The sequence below is a fragment of the Dreissena polymorpha genome, chromosome 9 (assembly GCF_020536995.1).
Source record: "Dreissena polymorpha isolate Duluth1 chromosome 9, UMN_Dpol_1.0, whole genome shotgun sequence".
Taxonomy (NCBI): Eukaryota; Metazoa; Mollusca; class Bivalvia; order Myida; family Dreissenidae; genus Dreissena; species Dreissena polymorpha.
This window is the reverse complement of record NC_068363.1, coordinates 44,293,207-44,314,507: the sequence shown is the minus strand read 5'-3', so window position 1 is coordinate 44,314,507 and position 21,301 is coordinate 44,293,207. Positions and strand designations below refer to the sequence as shown.

Genomic DNA, 21,301 nt, shown 5'->3' with positions numbered 1-21,301 from the left:
AAATTTGCTCGTCACACGGGCAAAATACATCGATTTTCTGTTAACACCATCACCGTGCCACAACTTATAAACGTCATCACGTTTTCAAATGGTCTGTTATTATATGTTTTTGTACATGTGTGGATGAATAAACCTTCGCTTAATCGTACTACATTGCCCAATTTTAAAAATAATGAGAAATGTGTTGAAAAACCCATATAAAACTGACTCACTATGTAGAATTATCAGTGATATTTCATAACATCCGGTCCATAGCGCCACCTCGGAAGTAGCATCGGCTCATTTATCAATGCCTCGCAAAAAAAAGAGGTGGAGCCCGTGATTAACGACCGTGTAATAGATTAGGCTAAGTAAGTATGTGAGTAATACAAAATCTTTTGTCGCGATCTCGAATGGTCCATAGGCAGTTGCCTTCTGAGCCTGATGGGTAATCCGGGACCGGTCACACATTAAAGAAAATAACAAAACTATTATTATTTTATTTTTTTCTGGGGGGGGGGGGGATTAGCGTGACGTGTAAACAAATAATTATTTTAATGTAATACAGATATAAGAATCAATCTGCATATAGAAACAGTACTGTGCATAAATTACTATTGCATGTTAACTAAATGTCGAAGTTAGGTTTAACATAAAAGATATAGCACTGAAACGAAATCACATGTAGATCTCGCCTGCACATAATAGATATTCGATATGAACTTCTCTACAATCAGTTGTGTATACAATCAATAATAGTGGTTACTAAATAAACTCACAAATATGTGAGATGTGTTATAATAATAGTACTAATATACAAATGATTTTCGTTTTTGAGTTGTCGGTGTAAAATATACATATAGCACGATTTTTTTTTTACCACAACCACTTGATAATGCCAATAGCTATTGTCTGGAATATAATTGCATTATCAGCTTAAGTTATCTCTAAAAGAAAACATAATTATAATAATTAAAAAACGATCTTCGTTCTGAAAAAAAGAGATGTAATGCACATGAATTCAACCGCTATGACACTAAACTGTTGTTGAGTATACGTGTACCAGAACGATATTTTATTGTTTACGGACTAATACACAACGGTAATAAGTAGTAGTATTGTAGTATGTAACATACTTTGACATACTTTTTTGCATTTACTTTGTAGGAAATAAGTTTTCAAAACAATTTTTGTGTGTTTATTATTAGGTATATTTTAACACATGTAATTTTATTCTTTGTTAAAGTTTCGACTAAGACTGAATATGTTTGACACAATTCATTGAGAAAAAAAATAATTAACTCGGACGGGGTACTACCGGTTGTAAAATAATTGTATATGACGAAATTCTATTAACAAACAGGTCTAAACCTAATCTTGACTTACAATGGCGCTATTGAGCCGCGGTCTTTGAACTCGCCGATAGGTACGTATTCCACATCAGTGAGGCCAAAAGCCTTCGGCCCAACCAATTTCAGGGCTTCGTCACTGGACATCATAGGATTAACCCTAAATCCGACGACGGCAACCCGCATTCCAAATCCGACTTCTTCCGTCGGTATTGGCTGCGCCGTGTCAGCGTCAAGTAGCGCTATCAGATCCGGTACGGAGGCCAGCACGCGTCTCTGACTACACGACATCTCGCGAACAACAATGAACTCATTTTTAAACTGTACCGTAATTCTCCTTCCGGTATCGACGTCCAAACCGTCGATGTCTATCTTGCCAATGTTGAAGCCACCCGTCGTCTCCCGTAAGACGTCTGTGACCTTACCGTATATAAGGTTACGACCGGCTTCCGCTTCTATCACCGCCGCAACAGGATCACCGTCCGACGCCCGCGCCCGGAGGACCGTATCGCCAATGCGCCACGCTTGACTGAGACTGTGGCGCACTGTGTACTTCGTTACATCCTGCACGCGCATCGCGGCAAAACAGACACCACTGCTACACCCCATGCTAATAGTGACATCACGGAAGTGTTTCTCCAGACGATTAGGCGAGTCGACCTTCAGCACAACCGCACGCCTACCTTTATCGTCCGCCATGGTCGCTGGGTAAGGTTTGAATCCGTATATGAACGGCGTAAACATCTGCAGTTCTGGAAAGGCGCGTCCCATGCCGTCGCAGTCGAGAACCGGAACTCCTAACTCGGCGGCGACTCTCAGCGGCTCCATGCAGTTAAGCCCCCCAACCTCGCAACTCATAACCGCGGCAAGACATGAACGACCGACCCTTGTCTTAGGCGGGTAGTTATCAATGTATACAACTCCATCGCCCACTTTGACGTCGGTATCATCTGTAACATGAAGATCACCATCTGCGTCATTATAATTACCGTTTTCGTACAGCTCCAGCATACTCTGAAGCGCCCCCTCTAGCTCGTTTCCGGCCATGAGTTTTTCGTGCGCTATGAGAGGCGCCCCCATGACTGCCACCATAGCGACCTTGTCGTCTGCGTGTACCGCCGAGCACAAAAAGCGTTCCGGAGTGACAACTCTGATGGTGTTCCCGCTCTCGAGAACTGAAATTTTGCAACAAGAAAAGTTAATCGGTAAACTGTAAATTGTAAATGTGTTAAATAATTTGTCGATTGGCACCAATCTTTCGCAAGTTGCAATTAGAAAGCATAATTTGTTAAACCAATGGTCATTTCAAGCACATGGTTCTACTGCACAAACTTTTATCCTGTCGCTAGTAGAATGAAGCTTTTGCGTCAGGTATTGAACTGTTACACTAATCTATTCAAAAGTTACACGCGTACAGTCAAATTTCATTGAAGCCTACATTTCAGGACAAATGATTTATCAGTGTTTAAAACTTTAAATGCACGCGCTGTGTTTGCGCAAATGAGAGCTCTTTACGTCAAACGTCAACCCGACAGATCTTTGATCTTAGCGCATGTGCAGTATCACATTTCCATTGAGAAATAAAAAAAAAGCATTTTTTTTTATACTTTTTTTAATTTCTGAAGATTCATTTTGTAACGTATGCTCTTTATATTCCATATAGGGGGATGGAAAACTTTAAATACTTGTATATTTATTTGAACTCTCACCAGATCTTTAAATATTCGATCATTTCTCTAAATTATCTTAATAATTGTTTGAAATGTGGTTACACAATAAGAAATGTTATTTAATTACCAGTAAATCGAAGAAAGGACGCCATTTTAAGTCTCATTTTTGTTATTCTATACGAAACAATTCTATAACAATCGCTACTCAGAGCTACATGTTTCGGCTTTAAAACGGGCGTCACGCAATGTAAAACAGACTGGAGGGAATAATTTGTCTTTACTGCATGCTCAGCGTCGAAAAAGCGCATGGTTTAAGCTTAATGGAAACCCGACTGTACTTATAATTTAACTTTGTTAAATTTTCACTATACTTGCCTTTCCTTGCGAGCAGCAGACCAAGACGGGGGTTCCCCCCTCCCCCACAACCCATGACGCCGGCCCCAACACTAAGGCACTCAAGGTCATATGTCGACAACAGCCATTCCCCTGTCTCGGTATTGATTTCCGGTTCTTGAATCCGGATGGTTTCGTCGTCATAAGAGAGCATGGTTCCCGTCGTGCTGACCGTTTTGTTTGATGTTTGGATACCAGCTGCTGCCTCCTCCGCGGTATGATCGATGACGACGGTAATCGGGCAGTCTTCACAACTTTCCTCGGCTTTCATATCACCCACTACCTTAACTGTGAATAAATATAATTATACATTTGTAAAAAAAAGCTCTTCTTATACTGATGTCCGAAGTTTGAAAGAAGCGGCCATAATAAACATGGTAATACTTGCCATATGATCTTATAAAAGCTAATACATTTAATAAAACGTGCAGTCATTTTACTTGAACGCAAAACCTGTGATCACTGTAAAGGAAACACGTTGCAGATATCATTTGCAAGTTGTCGGAAGATACTGATTAAAACAAATCAAAAACACTATCTTAACTTGAATACACAAACAATAACATTAGGGACTCGAATACAAAAATGTACATCTTGGTAATGCGGCTTTTAGCCTCCATTTGTGGCGGGAACATTTCCTTATTTATTGTATGTGGGGGAAATCTGTTCCATATAAGGGAGTAAACATGATGGTTTATAATCAGTTATAGGTGAAACGGTTTGAAATAAATATTTTGATTGGATATTGGCTTATACCGGTTACTGCTATGAAAGGAATGTATATGTAGGGTGAGTAAAGTACATATATAAAGTCAAGGGTTGAACGTACGTTTACCTTTAATGCGCGTTGCGCTCCCAGGAATATAGGTCAATGCGATGTCCTCTTTCTCAACGACGCTTATCGACTCTTCCGTTGCTCCAGCTCGAATCGCCTCCGCTTTCACCGTTTCGATAATCTCACGGATTGCGCCCTCACGGGCCCGCTGGTAGATCTCCGTTTTTACTCGATCTGTCATGTCCTTCTGCTGTTCTACCGAGACGTCTGGGGATGCTTTCAGCACCGACGATAATTTTGCGTCCATTTCCTGTTGGCTGATATACTGCTCAAGGTCGACGACTCGATCAACAGTCGCGGAAATCTGACTTAGCGCCGCTCCGACGGCATTGGCGACGTCGTAATGATCAGGGACGATGACTTCAGTGATGCCGTCAAATGTCGCGGTCTTGTCAACAATTATGCTTCCTCCACCGACAAGAATCATGGGCAGTTCACGGTTATTTAAACGCATTTTATCGACGCACACAGTCAACATGCCGTGAATAGTCTGCACGGCTTCGTCGACGAAAGCTCGATCGAGGTGGGCGACATTTTCTTTCCGACCTATATCGGCCATACCTGCCGCAACAGCGATATCTGTTGCGGTCACGATGCGGCCTTCGACGTTCGACGAGTCCTCGAAAACGAGAGCTTCTGAAAGAAGACGGCAACCAGCACTTTGCGGCCCAACCGTCATCTGCGATTTTCCTTTTTTGGTAGACCAACTGACGTGCGACCCGCCACCGAGGCCGATGCTCATGACATCAGGCATCCTGAAGTTGGTTCGAATCCCGCCTATTTTGACCTCCGCTGCCGCCTCCCTGGGGAAACCGTTCAGCAGAAGGCCCACGTCGGTACTTGTTCCACCAATATCAACCACAAGGGCGTCCGTAATTCCACACAAGAACGCAGCACCGCGCATGCTGTTGGTCGTACCGGAAGCGAACAACAGCACCGGAAATCTTAACGCCTTCTCATATGTAAGAATGGTTCCGTCGTTCTGCGTCAAAAAAAGCGGACATCTTAAGCCAATCCTGTCAAGAGCGGATCGTAATCCCATAAACGTTTCTGAGCAAAGTGGCTTGATGCACTCATTCAAAACGGCCGCGTTTTCACGTTCCAACAAGCCTAACTTTCCTATCTCGTGACTGACCGTTATGCTCGCATCCGGAAGGTGCTGCCGAATGATCTCAGCGACCCGCGTTTCCTGCTCCCGACGCACGGGTGAAAATAAACCAGAAACCACTATATTCTTTTCCCCTTTGGCTTTCAGTATCTCAACTGACCTTACTACTTACTCCTCATCGACTGGAGTAATGGCTTGACCGTCGAATTGGTACCCACCGTTTAGCATAAAAACGGAACCCTGGACCGATTCTATTAACCTTTTCGCAAAATCGCTGAACGGCGGGAGTTTTCGCGACGCCGTTCCGCAAAGTCTGATGACCACTACTTTCACCAGATTTTTACATTCTACCACCGCGTTAATAAACTGCGTTGTGCCGATGTTCACTTGTTGAACGACGAGACTTACGTTTTCTTTCCGCGAGGCGATCAACGCGAGGTGAATGGCTTTGGTGACACCAGTTGTAACGTCCGAAGTTGTTTGTGTTTTGGATTTCGCGATTATTTTCAAGTTCCCCTCGGATTTCGCGACGATTACCGCATCTGTGTTCGTTCCTCCAACATCAACGCCAATAACAACGCTTGTGACTACCATCTTAACAATCTGCAAGTAGCTGGATATGGCTTACATTTGTATGTCACATCTTTATTTTGTAGGTGATCGGTATAAATTCATGTGTACCTCGTTTATTTCTTTCCCACCGATACATTTGATTATCTCGAGCAACAAAAGTCTGTAACTGAGTCACAGCCTTTAGCCATAGTTAATTGAGAAAGTGTCACCATCTTGAAAGTATTCAGTATAAGCAAACTAATCCGGTTTGAACTCAATTTACTTTTATTTTAAATATTTAATATTTTCTAGTACCTCTGAAATACTGTCCAAACAAACCATCATTCAATATTTATGTTAATTAACAAACAACATTCAAAATTAAACAGTTACAAAACCAGATCAACCTAAGATAACTTCCACAGTTTAGCGTATCTTGATACAACACGCGAACAGAAGTCACTATGCAAATCTGTAATGGGAAGGTTTGGTTTTTTCCACATCAATAAACATTGTGTACACACCGGTCTTACTGACAATAACGTAGTGACGTCACCATCTATGTATAGAATGCATCAATAAACATTCAGCAAGTTTGTTTATCGGTATAAACGGTGTACAGACACTATGAAATACCCCATGTCTTAACTTATTGTTTCACTTCTTGGGTTTACATAAAACACAATATGTTGTGAAGAGTTTAAGAAAGCTCATAAAAGAAATATTATATGTTGTTTAGCTCGCCTTTATAAATGAGATAATTATGCGCCTTAAAAAGTATATCCACAATCCCAAAGCTTACACAATGGCCTTATTACAGACAAGAAGAGTGAATTATCATAATTCTATTTGAAATGTTATACAAATAAGGGACATAATTTGCTCTTAAACATGTTCGTTAAATATTATAAAACAAGACGGCTATCGTGGCACTAAAGCTAACGCCTGAGCTTGAAGTACTGCAATTGCTGAATATTACCTGTTACTTAGTGTCTAACAGATTTTAATTTGATAGAGGTATTGTGGCAAGATGACAAAAAAGTGGTGACAAGGTTTTTGCAAAATGTGTGTAGAGGTGACCTTGTTTTAGGACGCCTGTAACCCAGATACAAACTCGACCAAAATATCGTTAAGATAAGCATTTTGACAAATATAAAGAAATAATATAACCCAATAAACACTTTCAGGGTAGACATTTTATTAATCCACGCCAGTCTTCTATTTAAGACAAGTCAATAAAAGCTGGGGTCACTGACTTGGAACGGTCAATGCCAAGAATTGCGTGTTTGAACCGGTTGCATGATGGGTTGAATCTCACACTTAGTTCAATCACTTACACACAATTATAAATAAAAATTAACCTCATAGCTTCGTAATGAAAATTAAAAACCAGTAAAAGATAATTACAATTCAATTGAATCATTCTTTAATTGCTCAATGGTTAAATATGCGGCAGATCAACAGAAAAGCGACATTCTGAGACACTGCGAAATTAAGTAAATACTACAGCGATTGTTTTGCCCAATGGCGAAAAGTACCATTACCGCACCAATGGAGAAAACTTAATGGAACATCCTTACAATATGGGATTGCGCGACGTGAAATATGCAAATTGGGAATCATGGGTCTTTGAACTTGTTAGGTACTTAATTGCACAAACACATTTAAATCTTCTTTTACATGCCTTTTTTCTGAATATTAAGTTTTAGTGCTACGTATATTTGATCACTTGGCTATAATGCACTTTTGGATTTTTATAATTACTACCTTATTGGGAAAGCGCCCTTAATGGGTGCTTTATAAAGATGGGCAAAAAAGCTGAAACTGATATAAACTAAATTGCTTCTTGTTTACCATTTGACAATTCAGCAACATATAGTTCAATCCCCACATCATCATAAAAGACATAATACATGTCATGGATAGAAGTAATGCTGATACCGATGTAACAGTTAGGATTTAATTGTATTGTTTTACATCATCATATATATTATTTTCAGCCAGAAAGCAGTTTCGTTGACCCTGATACTTGTTTTGCTATCAATGTTCTTTCATTTAGCGACCACGTGCTTATGTAGAATGTTCCTGTTCGTGTGCTGCATGATTAGACAAAGTATAGAGCATTAGGTGTATATATTAAGAAGCCTGTGTGCGACACAAGACACATGTTGTTAACGATAAAAAATTGCTAGCGGACAATAACAACTGCGAGTGTACAACCTTTTTTCATGTACTTTACAGTTCAGTACATGTATTTAGTAGTATACATATAGATCTACCGCTTAAAGTGATATTATGGGCATCTAACAGTTTATAGGTGTCTATCGCAACCGTTGTTTATTTTTTGGTGTTTTCACTTCATATACACTTATATTTGTTAATGCAGCATCAACATACTAAAACAATATCCAGGAAAGAGAAAAATAATCCATTTGAATATCCATACTTTCGTTTTGACAACTGACGACAGAAATAATTCGATGTACGTTGTGAGTCTAAATATATTTTGCATGCAGATTCGTTCATACGACACAGACACAATTTTGTTTTACCGATCATTTCGGCTTAAGAGGACTGGGTGAGTCATGTAAAATATTGAAAATAATATATATTTTTTATAAACAACTGGTAGCAAGCTGAGTTTTAGATAATTGGTCAGTTACCACATTTGAACTAATTACTTTGACCTGTCAATTCTTTTCAGCTTAATTCAACAGTGAAAATGCCCATAATATCACTTAATTGGAATTATTACAATAACATGGCTGCTAACGATTTTTAAACAAACGGGTTACCTAGCATGAACAGATTTATTATTGACTTATGGTAGCAACTTCAGATTAACAACAAATAAACACAAGTATTATTAAGTGTAGAAGAGTTGAACGACTAATAAACAAGTGTAATTTCGAGTAAAAAGGAAATCTTTATATTTAAAAAACAATTTTATTTATTAAAAATCATAAATATTTCCGTAGGTCACGAACTTAAGATCATTATTTTAGTAATATACAACAAAGAGAAAGATGATGTTTGTTGAAGTCATAAATTAATGAACAGGCCCTCCCATATCTGACTACTAGGGATAATATATGCAACATTAAGTTAAAGACAAGGGACAAAATGTCACAAAACCAGGTTTTCAATTTGAAAAAAAGAAAAGAAAGTCTGATACAGGGAGACAACTCAAACTAAACTGATTGTTTATAATTAACACCCTTTATTTCAAAATAAATCTATTTTTAGTCGTGGCGACCTTGACCTTGGAGATATTGACGTAATTCTTTTGTGCGACACACCGTCCAATGATGGTAAACAAATGTGCAAAATGATTTTAAAATTTCACAATTAATGACATAGTTATGGCCCGCACAAGCTCATTTATGGCCATTTTTTACCTTTGAACTCAAAGTGTGACCTTGACCTTGGAGATATCGACGTAATTCTTTCGCGCGACACACCGACTAATGATTGTGAACAAATGTGCCAAATGATTTTACAAGAGGGCCATGATGGCCCTGAATCGCTCACCTGACTCATTAAGATCAGATAAAAACTATGACCTCTATTGTCTACACAATGTTTTTCTATGATTTGACCTAGTGACCTAGTTCCTGACTCTAGATGACCCAAATACAATCCCAATCCAGATTTCATCAAGATAAACATTCTGACCACAGTTCATAAATATTGGATGAAAACTGTGACCTCTATTGTCAACACAAGGTTTTTCTATTTATTTGACCTAGATTTTTACCCCAGATGACCCAAATACAATCCCACCCAGATTTCATCAAGAATTCTGACCAAATTTCATAAAGGTTGGATGAAAACTGTGATCTCTAATGTCTACACAAGGTTTTTCTATTAATTGACCTAGTGACCTAGTTTTTGACCCCAGATGACCCAAATAAAATCCCAACCCAGATTTCATCAAGATAAACATTCTGACCAAATTTCATAAAGATTGGATGAAAACTGTGACCTCTATTGTCTACAGAAGGTTGTTCTATTATTTGACCTAGTGACCTTGTTTTTGACCCCAGATGACCCAAATACAATCCCAAACCGGATTTCATCAAGATAAACATTTTGACCAAATTTCATCAAGATTGGATGCAAACTGTGACCTCTACTGTCTACACAAACAAATTGTTGACGGACGGACGCACGGACACACGCAGGCACGCACAATGGATGCCTGACATCACACGATCGCATAAGCTCACCTTGTCACTTCATGACAGGTGACCTAAAAATATGTGTCGGAGATAAACATGAACAGTTGTGGTTAAAATCCCATAGAAACAAGGGATGTTTGTAAAACATGCATGCCCCCCTATATGGGCTATAAGTTGTAGTAGCAGCCATTGTGTGAATACGTTTTTTGTCACTGTGAATGGTGGTGGTGGTGGTGGTGGTGGTGTAGTAGTAGTAGAAGTAGTAGTAGTAGTAATAGTAGTTGTAGTAGTAGTAGTAGTAGTAGTAGAAGTAGTAGAAGTAGTAGAAGTAGTAGTAGTAGTAGTAGTAGTAGAAGTAGTAGTAGTAGTAGTAGTAGTAGTGGTAGTAGTAGTAGTAGTAGTAGTGGTAAAAGTAGTAGTAGTAGTAGTGGTAAAAGACGTAGTAGTAGTGGCAGTAGTAGTAGAAGTAGTAATAGTAGACGTGGTGGTGGTGGTGGTGGTGGTGGTGGTAGTAGTAGTACTAGTCGTAGTAGTACTAGTAGTAGTAGTAGAAGTAGTAGTAGTTGTAGTAGTAGTAGTAGTAGTAGTAGTAGTAGTAGTAGTAGTGGTAGTAGTAGTAGAAGTAGTAGTAGTAGTAGTAGTAGTAATAATCTCACGGATTGCGCCCTCACGGGCCCGCTGGTAGATCTCCGTTTTTACTCGATCTGTCATGTCCTTCTGCTGTTCTACCGAGACGTCTGGGGATGCTTTCAGCACCGACGATAATTTTGCGTCCATTTCCTGTTGGCTGATATACTGCTCAAGGTCGACGACTCGATCAACAGTCGCGGAAATCTGACTTAGCGCCGCTCCGACGGCATTGGCGACGTCGTAATGATCAGGGACGATGACTTCAGTGATGCCGTCAAATGTCGCGGTCTTGTCAACAATTATGCTTCCTCCACCGACAAGAATCATGGGCAGTTCACGGTTATTTAAACGCATTTTATCGACGCACACAGTCAACATGCCGTGAATAGTCTGCACGGCTTCGTCGACGAAAGCTCGATCGAGGTGGGCGACATTTTCTTTCCGACCTATATCGGCCATACCTGCCGCAACAGCGATATCTGTTGCGGTCACGATGCGGCCTTCGACGTTCGACGAGTCCTCGAAAACGAGAGCTTCTGAAAGAAGACGGCAACCAGCACTTTGCGGCCCAACCGTCATCTGCGATTTTCCTTTTTTGGTAGACCAACTGACGTGCGACCCGCCACCGAGGCCGATGCTCATGACATCAGGCATCCTGAAGTTGGTTCGAATCCCGCCTATTTTGACCTCCGCTGCCGCCTCCCTGGGGAAACCGTTCAGCAGAAGGCCCACGTCGGTACTTGTTCCACCAATATCAACCACAAGGGCGTCCGTAATTCCACACAAGAACGCAGCACCGCGCATGCTGTTGGTCGTACCGGAAGCGAACAACAGCACCGGAAATCTTAACGCCTTCTCATATGTAAGAATGGTTCCGTCGTTCTGCGTCAAAAAAAGCGGACATCTTAAGCCAATCCTGTCAAGAGCGGATCGTAATCCCATAAACGTTTCTGAGCAAAGTGGCTTGATGCACTCATTCAAAACGGCCGCGTTTTCACGTTCCAACAAGCCTAACTTTCCTATCTCGTGACTGACCGTTATGCTCGCATCCGGAAGGTGCTGCCGAATGATCTCAGCGACCCGCGTTTCCTGCTCCCGACGCACGGGTGAAAATAAACCAGAAACCACTATATTCTTTTCCCCTTTGGCTTTCAGTATCTCAACTGACCTTACTACTTCCTCCTCATCGACTGGAGTAATGGCTTGACCGTCGAATTGGTACCCACCGTTTAGCATAAAAACGGAACCCTGGACCGATTCTATTAACCTTTTCGCAAAATCGCTGAACGGCGGGAGTTTTCGCGACGCCGTTCCGCAAAGTCTGATGACCACTACTTTCACCAGATGTTTACATTCTACCACCGCGTTAATAAACTGCGTTGTGCCGATGTTCACTTGTTGAACGACGAGACTTACGTTTTCTTTCCGCGAGGCGATCAACGCGAGTTGAATGGCTTTGGTGACACCAGTTGTAACGTCCGAAGTTGTTTGTGTTTTGGATTTCGCGATTATTTTCAAGTTCCCCTCGGATTTCGCGACGATTACCGCATCTGTGTTCGTTCCTCCAACATCAACGCCAATAACAACGCTTGTGACTACCATCTTAACAATCTGCAAGTAGCTGGATATGGCATACATTTGTATGTCACATCTTTATTTTGTAGGTGATCGGTATAAATTCATGTGTACCTCGTTTATTTCTTTCCCACCGATACATTTGATTATCTCGAGCAACAAAAGTCTGTAACTGAGTCACAGCCTTTAGCCATAGTTAATTGAGAAAGTGTCACCATCTTGAAAGTATTCAGTATAAGCAAACTAATCCGGTTTGAACTCAATTTACTTTTATTTTAAATATTTAATATTTTCTAGTACCTCTGAAATACTGTCCAAACAAACCATCATTCAATATTTATGTTAATTAACAAACAACATTCAAAATTAAACAGTTACAAAACCAGATCAACCTAAGATAACTTCCACAGTTTAGCGTATCTTGATACAACACGCGAACAGAAGTCACTATGCAAATCTGTAATGGGAAGGTTTGGTTTTTTCCACATCAATAAACATTGTGTACACACCGGTCTTACTGACAATAACGTAGTGACGTCACCATCTATGTATAGAATGCATCAATAAACATTCAGCAAGTTTGTTTATCGGTATAAACGGTGTACAGACACTATGAAATACCCCATGTCTTAACTTATTGTTTCACTTCTTGGGTTTACATAAAACACAATATGTTGTGAAGAGTTTAAGAAAGCTCATAAAAGAAATATTATATGTTGTTTAGCTCGCCTTTATAAATGAGATAATTATGCGCCTTAAAAAGTATATCCACAATCCCAAAGCTTACACAATGGCCTTATTACAGACAAGAAGAGTGAATTATCATAATTCTATTTGAAATTTTATACAAATAAGGGACATAATTTGCTCTTAAACATGTTCGTTAAATATTATAAAACAAGACGGCTATCGTGGCACTAAAGCTAACGCCTGAGCTTGAAGTACTGCAATTGCTGAATATTACCTGTTACTTAGTGTCTAACAGATTTTAATTTGATAGAGGTATTGTGGCAAGATGACAAAAAAGTGGTGACAAGGTTTTTGCAAAATGTGTGTAGAGGTGACCTTGTTTTAGGACGCCTGTAACCCAGATACAAACTCGACCAAAATATCGTTAAGATAAGCATTTTGACAAATATAAAGAAATAATATAACCCAATAAACACTTTCAGGGTAGACATTTTATTAATCCACGCCAGTCTTCTATTTAAGACAAGTCAATAATAGCTGGGGTCACTGACTTGGAACGGTCAATGCCAAGAATTGCGTGTTTGAACCGGTTGCATGATGGGTTGAATCTCACACTTAGTTCAATCACTTACACACAATTATAAATAAAAATTAACCTCATAGCTTCGTAATGAAAATTAACAAGAGCACCGCCTTGCGGGTGCAGACCGCTCATCTATTTTCTTTTTAAAGGTGAAGGGACTCTCATTTTCAATCACAAAGGAGGGAGGAGTGGAGTGAAGAGGGGTGTATAGTGTGGGGTTGTGGACATTTATTACATTATCTTCCAAAAAAGCGAAAAAAAAAAAAAAAAAAAAAAAAAATCGGGGGGGGGGGTATAGTGTGAGGGTGTGGTGATAATTTGTGAGATGATCTTAAAAAAAAAAAAAAAAAAAAAAAAAAAAAATCAAAAAAAAAATTTGGGGGGGGGGGGTGGGGGGGGGTGGGGTGGGGGTATAGTGTGAGGGTGTGGTGGTCATTTGTGAGATGATCTTATAAAAAAAAAAAAAAAAAAAAAATTAGGGGGGGGGGGGGAGGGGGGGGAGGGGGGGGGAGGGCACGGGGGATGGTTTGGGTGAAGTCTATTGTGGTATGTCAGGTAAGAGTAGTTTCATCAAAGTATCAATCAAATCTAATCATAAATAAAGAAGTTATGGCAATTTTAGCAAAATTTAATAATTTGACCTTGAGAGTCAAGGTCATTCAAAGGTCAAAGTAAAATTCAAGTTGCCAGGTACAGTAACCTCATGATAGCATGTAAGTATTTGAAGTTTGAAAGCAATAGCCTTGATACTTCGAGTGGATCGAAACACAAAATTTAACCATATATTAAAAGTTACTAAGTCAAAAAAGGGCCATAATTCCGTAACAATGACAACCAGAGTTATGCAACTTGTCCTTTTACTGTACCCTTATGATAGTTTGTGAGTGTTCCAAGTATGAAAGCAATATCTATGATACTTTAGGGGTAAAGTGACCAAAACATAAATCTTAACCAAATTTTCAATTTTCTAAGTATAAAGGGCCCATAATTCCGTCCAAATGCCAGTCAGAGTTACATAACTTTGCCTGCACCGTCCCCTTATGATAGTTCATAAATCTTGCAAGTATGAAAGCAATAGCTTTGATACTGTAGGAATAAAGTGGACCTAAACACAAAACTTAATCAAATTTTCAATTTTCTAAGTATAAAAAGGGCACATAATTCTGTCAAAATGCCAGTCAGAGTTACATTACTTTGCCTGCACAGTCCCCTTATGATAGTTAGTAAGTGTTGCAAGTATGAAAGCAATAGCTTTGATGCTTAAGGAATAAAATGGACCTAAACACAAAACTTAACCAAAATTGTCAATTTTCTAAGTATAAAAAGGGCACATAATTCTGTCAAAATGCATGCCAGAGTTATCTAACTTTGCCTGCCCAGTCCCCTCATGATAGTAAGTAAGTGTACCAAGTTTGAATGCAATAGCATTGATACTTACTGAGAAAAGTGGAACTAAACGCAAAACTTAACCAAAATTTGCAATTTTTTAAGTACAAAAAGGGCACATAATTCTGTCAAAATGCACGCCAGAGTTATCTAACTTTGCCTGCCTAGTCCCCTCATGATAGTAAGTAAGTGTACCAAGTTTGAATGCAATAGCATTGATACTTTCTGAGAAAAGTGGACCTAAACGCAAAACTTAACCGGACGCCGACGCCAACGCCAACGCCAACGCCAACGCCAACGCCAACGCCGACGCCAAGGTGATGACAATAGCTCATAATTTTTTTTCAAAAAATAGATGAGCTAAAAACCAGTAAAAGATAATTACAATTCAATTGAATCATTCTTTAATTGCTCAATGGTTAAATATGCGGCAGATCAACAGAAAAGCGACATTCTGAGACACTGCGAAATTAAGTAAATACTACAGCGATTGTTTTGCCCAATGGCGAAAAGTACCATTACCGCACCAATGGAGAAAACTTAATGGAACATCCTTACAATATGGGATTGCGCGACGTGAAATATGCAAATTGGGAATCATGGGTCTTTGAACTTGTTAGGTACTTAATTGCACAAACACATTTAAATCTTCTTTTACATGCCTTTTTTCTGAATATTAAGTTTTAGTGCTACGTATATTTGATCACTTGGCTATAATGCACTTTTGGATTTTTATAATTACTACCTTATTGGGAAAGCGCCCTTAATGGGTGCTTTATAAAGATGGGCAAAAAAGCTGAAACTGATATAAACTAAATTGCTTCTTGTTTACCATTTGACAATTCAGCAACATATAGTACAATCCCCACATCATCATAAAAGACATAATACATGTCATGGATAGAAGTAATGCTGATACCGATGTAACAGTTAGGATTTAATTGTATTGTTTTACATCATCATATATATTATTTTCAGCCAGAAAGCAGTTTCGTTGACCCTGATACTTGTTTTGCTATCAATGTTCTTTCATTTAGCGACCACGTGCTTATGTAGAATGTTCCTGTTCGTGTGCTGCATGATTAGACAAAGTATAGAGCATTAGGTGTATATATTAAGAAGCCTGTGTGCGACACAAGACACATGTTGTTAACGATAAAAAATTGCTAGCGGACAATAACAACTGCGAGTGTACAACCTTTTTTCATGTACTTTACAGTTCAGTACATGTATTTAGTAGTATACATATAGATCTACCGCTTAAAGTGATATTATGGGCATCTAACAGTTTATAGGTGTCTATCGCAACCGTTGTTTATTTTTTGGTGTTTTCACTTCATATACACTTATATTTGTTAATGCAGCATCAACATACTAAAACAATATCCAGGAAAGAGAAAAATAATCCATTTGAATATCCATACTTTCGTTTTGACAACTGACGACAGAAATAATTCGATGTACGTTGTGAGTCTAAATATATTTTGCATGCAGATTCGTTCATACGACACAGACACAATTTTGTTTTACCGATCATTTCGGCTTAAGAGGACTGGGTGAGTCATGTAAAATATTGAAAATAATATATATTTTTTATAAACAACTGGTAGCAAGCTGAGTTTTAGATAATTGGTCAGTTACCACATTTGAACTAATTACTTTGACCTGTCAATTCTTTTCAGCTTAATTCAACAGTGAAAATGCCCATAATATCACTTAATTGGAATTATTACAATAACATGGCTGCTAACGATTTTTAAACAAACGGGTTACCTAGCATGAACAGATTTATTATTGACTTATGGTAGCAACTTCAGATTAACAACAAATAAACACAAGTATTATTAAGTGTAGAAGAGTTGAACGACTAATAAACAAGTGTAATTTCGAGTAAAAAGGAAATCTTTATATTTAAAAAACAATTTTATTTATTAAAAATCATAAATATTTCCGTAGGTCACGAACTTAAGATCATTATTTTAGTAATATACAACAAAGAGAAAGATGATGTTTGTTGAAGTCATAAATTAATGAACAGGCCCTCCCATATCTGACTACTAGGGATAATATATGCAACATTAAGTTAAAGACAAGGGACAAAATGTCACAAAACCAGGTTTTCAATTTGAAAAAAAGAAAAGAAAGTCTGATACAGGGAGACAACTCAAACTAAACTGATTGTTTATAATTAACACCCTTTATTTCAAAATAAATCTATTTTTAGTCGTGGCGACCTTGACCTTGGAGATATTGACGTAATTCTTTTGTGCGACACACCGTCCAATGATGGTAAACAAATGTGCAAAATGATTTTAAAATTTCACAATTAATGACATAGTTATGGCCCGCACAAGCTCATTTATGGCCATTTTTTACCTTTGAACTCAAAGTGTGACCTTGACCTTGGAGATATCGACGTAATTCTTTCGCGCGACACACCGACTAATGATTGTGAACAAATGTGCCAAATGATTTTACAAGAGGGCCATGATGGCCCTGAATCGCTCACCTGACTCATTAAGATCAGATAAAAACTATGACCTCTATTGTCTACACAATGTTTTTCTATGATTTGACCTAGTGACCTAGTTCCTGACTCTAGATGACCCAAATACAATCCCAATCCAGATTTCATCAAGATAAACATTCTGACCACAGTTCATAAATATTGGATGAAAACTGTGACCTCTATTGTCAACACAAGGTTTTTCTATTTATTTGACCTAGATTTTTACCCCAGATGACCCAAATACAATCCCACCCAGATTTCATCAAGAATTCTGACCAAATTTCATAAAGGTTGGATGAAAACTGTGATCTCTAATGTCTACACAAGGTTTTTCTATTAATTGACCTAGTGACCTAGTTTTTGACCCCAGATGACCCAAATAAAATCCCAACCCAGATTTCATCAAGATAAACATTCTGACCAAATTTCATAAAGATTGGATGAAAACTGTGACCTCTATTGTCTACAGAAGGTTGTTCTATTATTTGACCTAGTGACCTTGTTTTTGACCCCAGATGACCCAAATACAATCCCAAACCGGATTTCATCAAGATAAACATTTTGACCAAATTTCATCAAGATTGGATGCAAACTGTGACCTCTACTGTCTACACAAACAAATTGTTGACGGACGGACGCACGGACACACGCAGGCACGCACAATGGATGCCTGACATCACACGATCGCATAAGCTCACCTTGTCACTTCATGACAGGTGACCTAAAAATATGTGTCGGAGATAAACATGAACAGTTGTGGTTAAAATCCCATAGAAACAAGGGCTGTTTGTAAAACATGCATGCCCCCCTATATGGGCTATAAGTTGTAGTAGCAGCCATTGTGTGAATACGTTTTTTGTCACTGTGAATGGTGGTGGTGGTGGTGGTGTAGTAGTAGTAGTAGTAGTAGTAGTAGTAATAGTAGTTGTAGTAGTAGTAGTAGTAGTAGTAGAAGTAGTAGAAGTAGTAGAAGTAGTAGTAGTAGTAGTAGTAGTAGAAGTAGTAGTAGTAGTAGTAGTAGTGGTAGTAGTAGTAGTAGTAGTAGTGGTAAAAGTAGTAGTAGTAGTAGTGGTAAAAGACGTAGTAGTAGTGGCAGTAGTAGTAGAAGTAGTAATAGTAGACGTGGTGGTGGTGGTGGTGGTGGTAGTAGTAGTACTAGTCGTAGTAGTACTAGTAGTAGTAGTAGAAGTAGTAGTAGTTGTAGTAGTAGTAGTAGTAGTAGTAGTAGTAGTAGTAGTAGTGGTAGTAGTAGTAGAAGTAGTAGTAGTAGTAGTAGTAGTAGAAGTAGTAGTAGTAGTAGTAGTAGTAGTAGTAGTAGCAGAAGCAGTAGCAGCATTACAAGACCAATACTTAAAAATGATCAAATGGGAAAAGGTAACCTAGCACTGGCAGTAAATATGGGGCTCATTTACAGGTCAGATTTGGAATCTCTGCTGTAAAATGAGATTTTGAATGAATTAAAGGGAGGCAAATCTGTAATAAAAAGAACATGCATAAACCGCAGTTGTTTCCCTTGTTTGAACCATGCTAAATCCTTACAAGTTTGGAAAGAATTGGATGAAAAATTTGGACTTTATTGCATAAACACCATTTTCTCAATTCAAGGGGAGGTAATTCTGTACTTCATGGACCAATAATGCTCATTTTTTGTAGGGTTCGTGTCCTCATTGATATAAAGACACTGTGCAAATTTGGAAAGGATTGGACAAAAAATGTGGAAGATTTTTGAAAGTTTTAACAAAATAGGCAAAAACGAATAAACATGCAAAGTTCAACGAGCTCCTGCGGCCATGTTTTTTGACGAATCAAATTTCTTTGAACAACTTTTTCAGGGGAGCCTTCAAAGGTCATCCCTGTGAAATTTTTTGAAAATCTGATGAGCGGTTTCTGACAAGAAGATTTTTTAAGGTTTTTACCATATATGGTCATGGCGGCCATCTTGGTTATGTGATCAAATTTTTTTTAACAATTCTTTTGTCCCATGACCTAAGGATGCTCCACATGAAATTTAGTTGAAATTGGCTCAATGGTTTAGTAGAAGAAGATGTTTACAAATTGTTTACAGACAGACAGACAGGCAGACGGCCGGACGGTGAGTGATCACAATAGCTCACCCCGAGCTATCGCTCAGGTGAGCTAAAAATCTCACAATGAATGACATAGTTAAGGCCGGGAAAAGCTCATTTATGGCCATTTTTGACCTTTCAACTCAGTGTGACCTTGACCTTGGAGATATCGGCGTAATTCTTTCGCGCGACACACCGTTTAATGATGGTGAACAAATGTTCCCAATGATTTTAAAATCTCACAATGAAGGACAAAGTTATGGCCTGAACAAGCTTGTTCCGCCCGCCCGCCAACATTCGCCAATCTAATAACCAGTTTTTTCCTTCTGAAAACCTGATTAAACTAGAGGTTTGTCACAGGTGTGACGAATACCCCCACATGCCGCTTGACACATAGTATTTTGCACGTCGTCTTCACAAAAAACAGCAGACACCATGCTCAATTTTTAAAACGCACTTAGTGACCCCTTGACCTAGTTTTTGACCCAGAAAGGCCCATGTTCTAACTTGGCCTTAAGATCATCTCCATTAAACTTCTGACCAAGTTTGGTGAAGATCGGATGTAAACTACTTTAATTAGAGAGCGGACACCATGCTGAATTTTCAAAATGTGACCCTGTGACCTAGTTTAAGGCCCGGAATGGCCCATGTTCAAACTTGTCCTAGAGATCATTTAGATAAAACTTCTGACAAAGTTTGGTGAGGATTGGATGAAAACAACTTGAATTAGAGAGCGGACAACATGGTGAGGTTTAAAACGCACTAAGATACCCCGTGACCTAGTTTTTGACCCAGCATGACCCATATTCAAACTTGACCTAGACATCATCTGGTACAACTTCTGACCAAGTTTGGTAAAGATTGGATGAAAACTACTTGAATTAAGAAGCGTACAACATTGTGATGTTTAAAACGCACTAAGTGACCCCTTGACCTTGTTTTTGACCCGGCATGACCCATATTCAAACTTGCCCTAGACATTATCAAGATACAACTTCTGACCAATTTTGGTGAAGATTGGATAAAAACTACTTGAATTAGAGAGCGGACAACATCGTGAGGTTTAAAACACACTAAGTAACCCCGTGACCTAGTTTTTGACCCGGCATGGCCCATGTTCGAACTTGACCTACACATCATCTTGTTACAACTTCTGACCGAGTGTGGTGAAGATCGGATTTAAACTACTTGAAATAGAGAGCGGACACCATGCTCAATGTGTAAAACGTACTTAGTGACCCTGTGACCTAGTTTTTGATCTGGCATGGCCCATGTTTGAACTTGGCCTTCAGATCATCTAGATAAAACTTCTGACCAAGTTTGGTGAAGATTGGATGAAAACTACTTGAATATAAGAGAGGACACCATGCTGAATGTTAAAAAACGCACTTAGTGACACCGTGACCAAGTTTTTGACCCGGCAAGGCCCATGTTCGAACTTGGCCTTAAGATCATCTAAATACAATTTCTGACCAAGTTTGGTAAAGATAGGATGAAAAATACTTGAATTAGAGAGCGGACATGCTGAATGTTTAAAACGCACTAAGTGACACCGTGACCTAGTTTTTGACCTGGCAAGGCCCATGTTCGAACTTGGCCTAGACATCATGTAGATACAACTTCTGACCAAGTTTAGTGAAGATCGGATGAAAACTACTTGAATTAGAGAGCGGACAACATGCTGAATGTTTAAAACCCACTAAGTGACCCCGTGACCTAGTTTTTGACCTGGCAAGGCCCTTGTTCGAACTTGGCCTAGACATCATGTAGATACAACTTCTGACCAAGTTTGGTG

General features: G+C 39.0%; 2 protein-coding genes across 2 annotated transcripts in view; both read right to left on the bottom strand.

The window, feature by feature from the left end:
• LOC127846519 (uncharacterized) overlaps window positions 1–12,775 on the bottom strand; it is a 35,207-nt gene extending 22,432 nt beyond the window's left edge. Inside the window, exon 1 of the mRNA XM_052377815.1 lies at window positions 11,159–12,775. Within this exon, the coding sequence (XP_052233775.1) occupies window positions 11,159–12,335 (1,177 nt within the window). The 5' untranslated portion in view covers window positions 12,336–12,775. The remainder of the gene's footprint in view (window positions 1–11,158) is intronic.
• LOC127846524 (uncharacterized) lies at window positions 466–4,494 on the bottom strand. The gene is made up of 3 exons (XM_052377824.1): window positions 4,227–4,494; window positions 3,374–3,679; window positions 466–2,503 (listed from the first exon to the last, which is right to left on the bottom strand). The coding sequence occupies exons 1-3, from the start codon at window positions 4,471–4,473 to the stop codon at window positions 1,362–1,364; spliced, it is 1,695 nt and encodes a 564-aa protein (XP_052233784.1). The 5' UTR covers window positions 4,474–4,494; the 3' UTR covers window positions 466–1,361.
• Window positions 12,776–21,301: the final 8,526 nt, after the last annotated feature.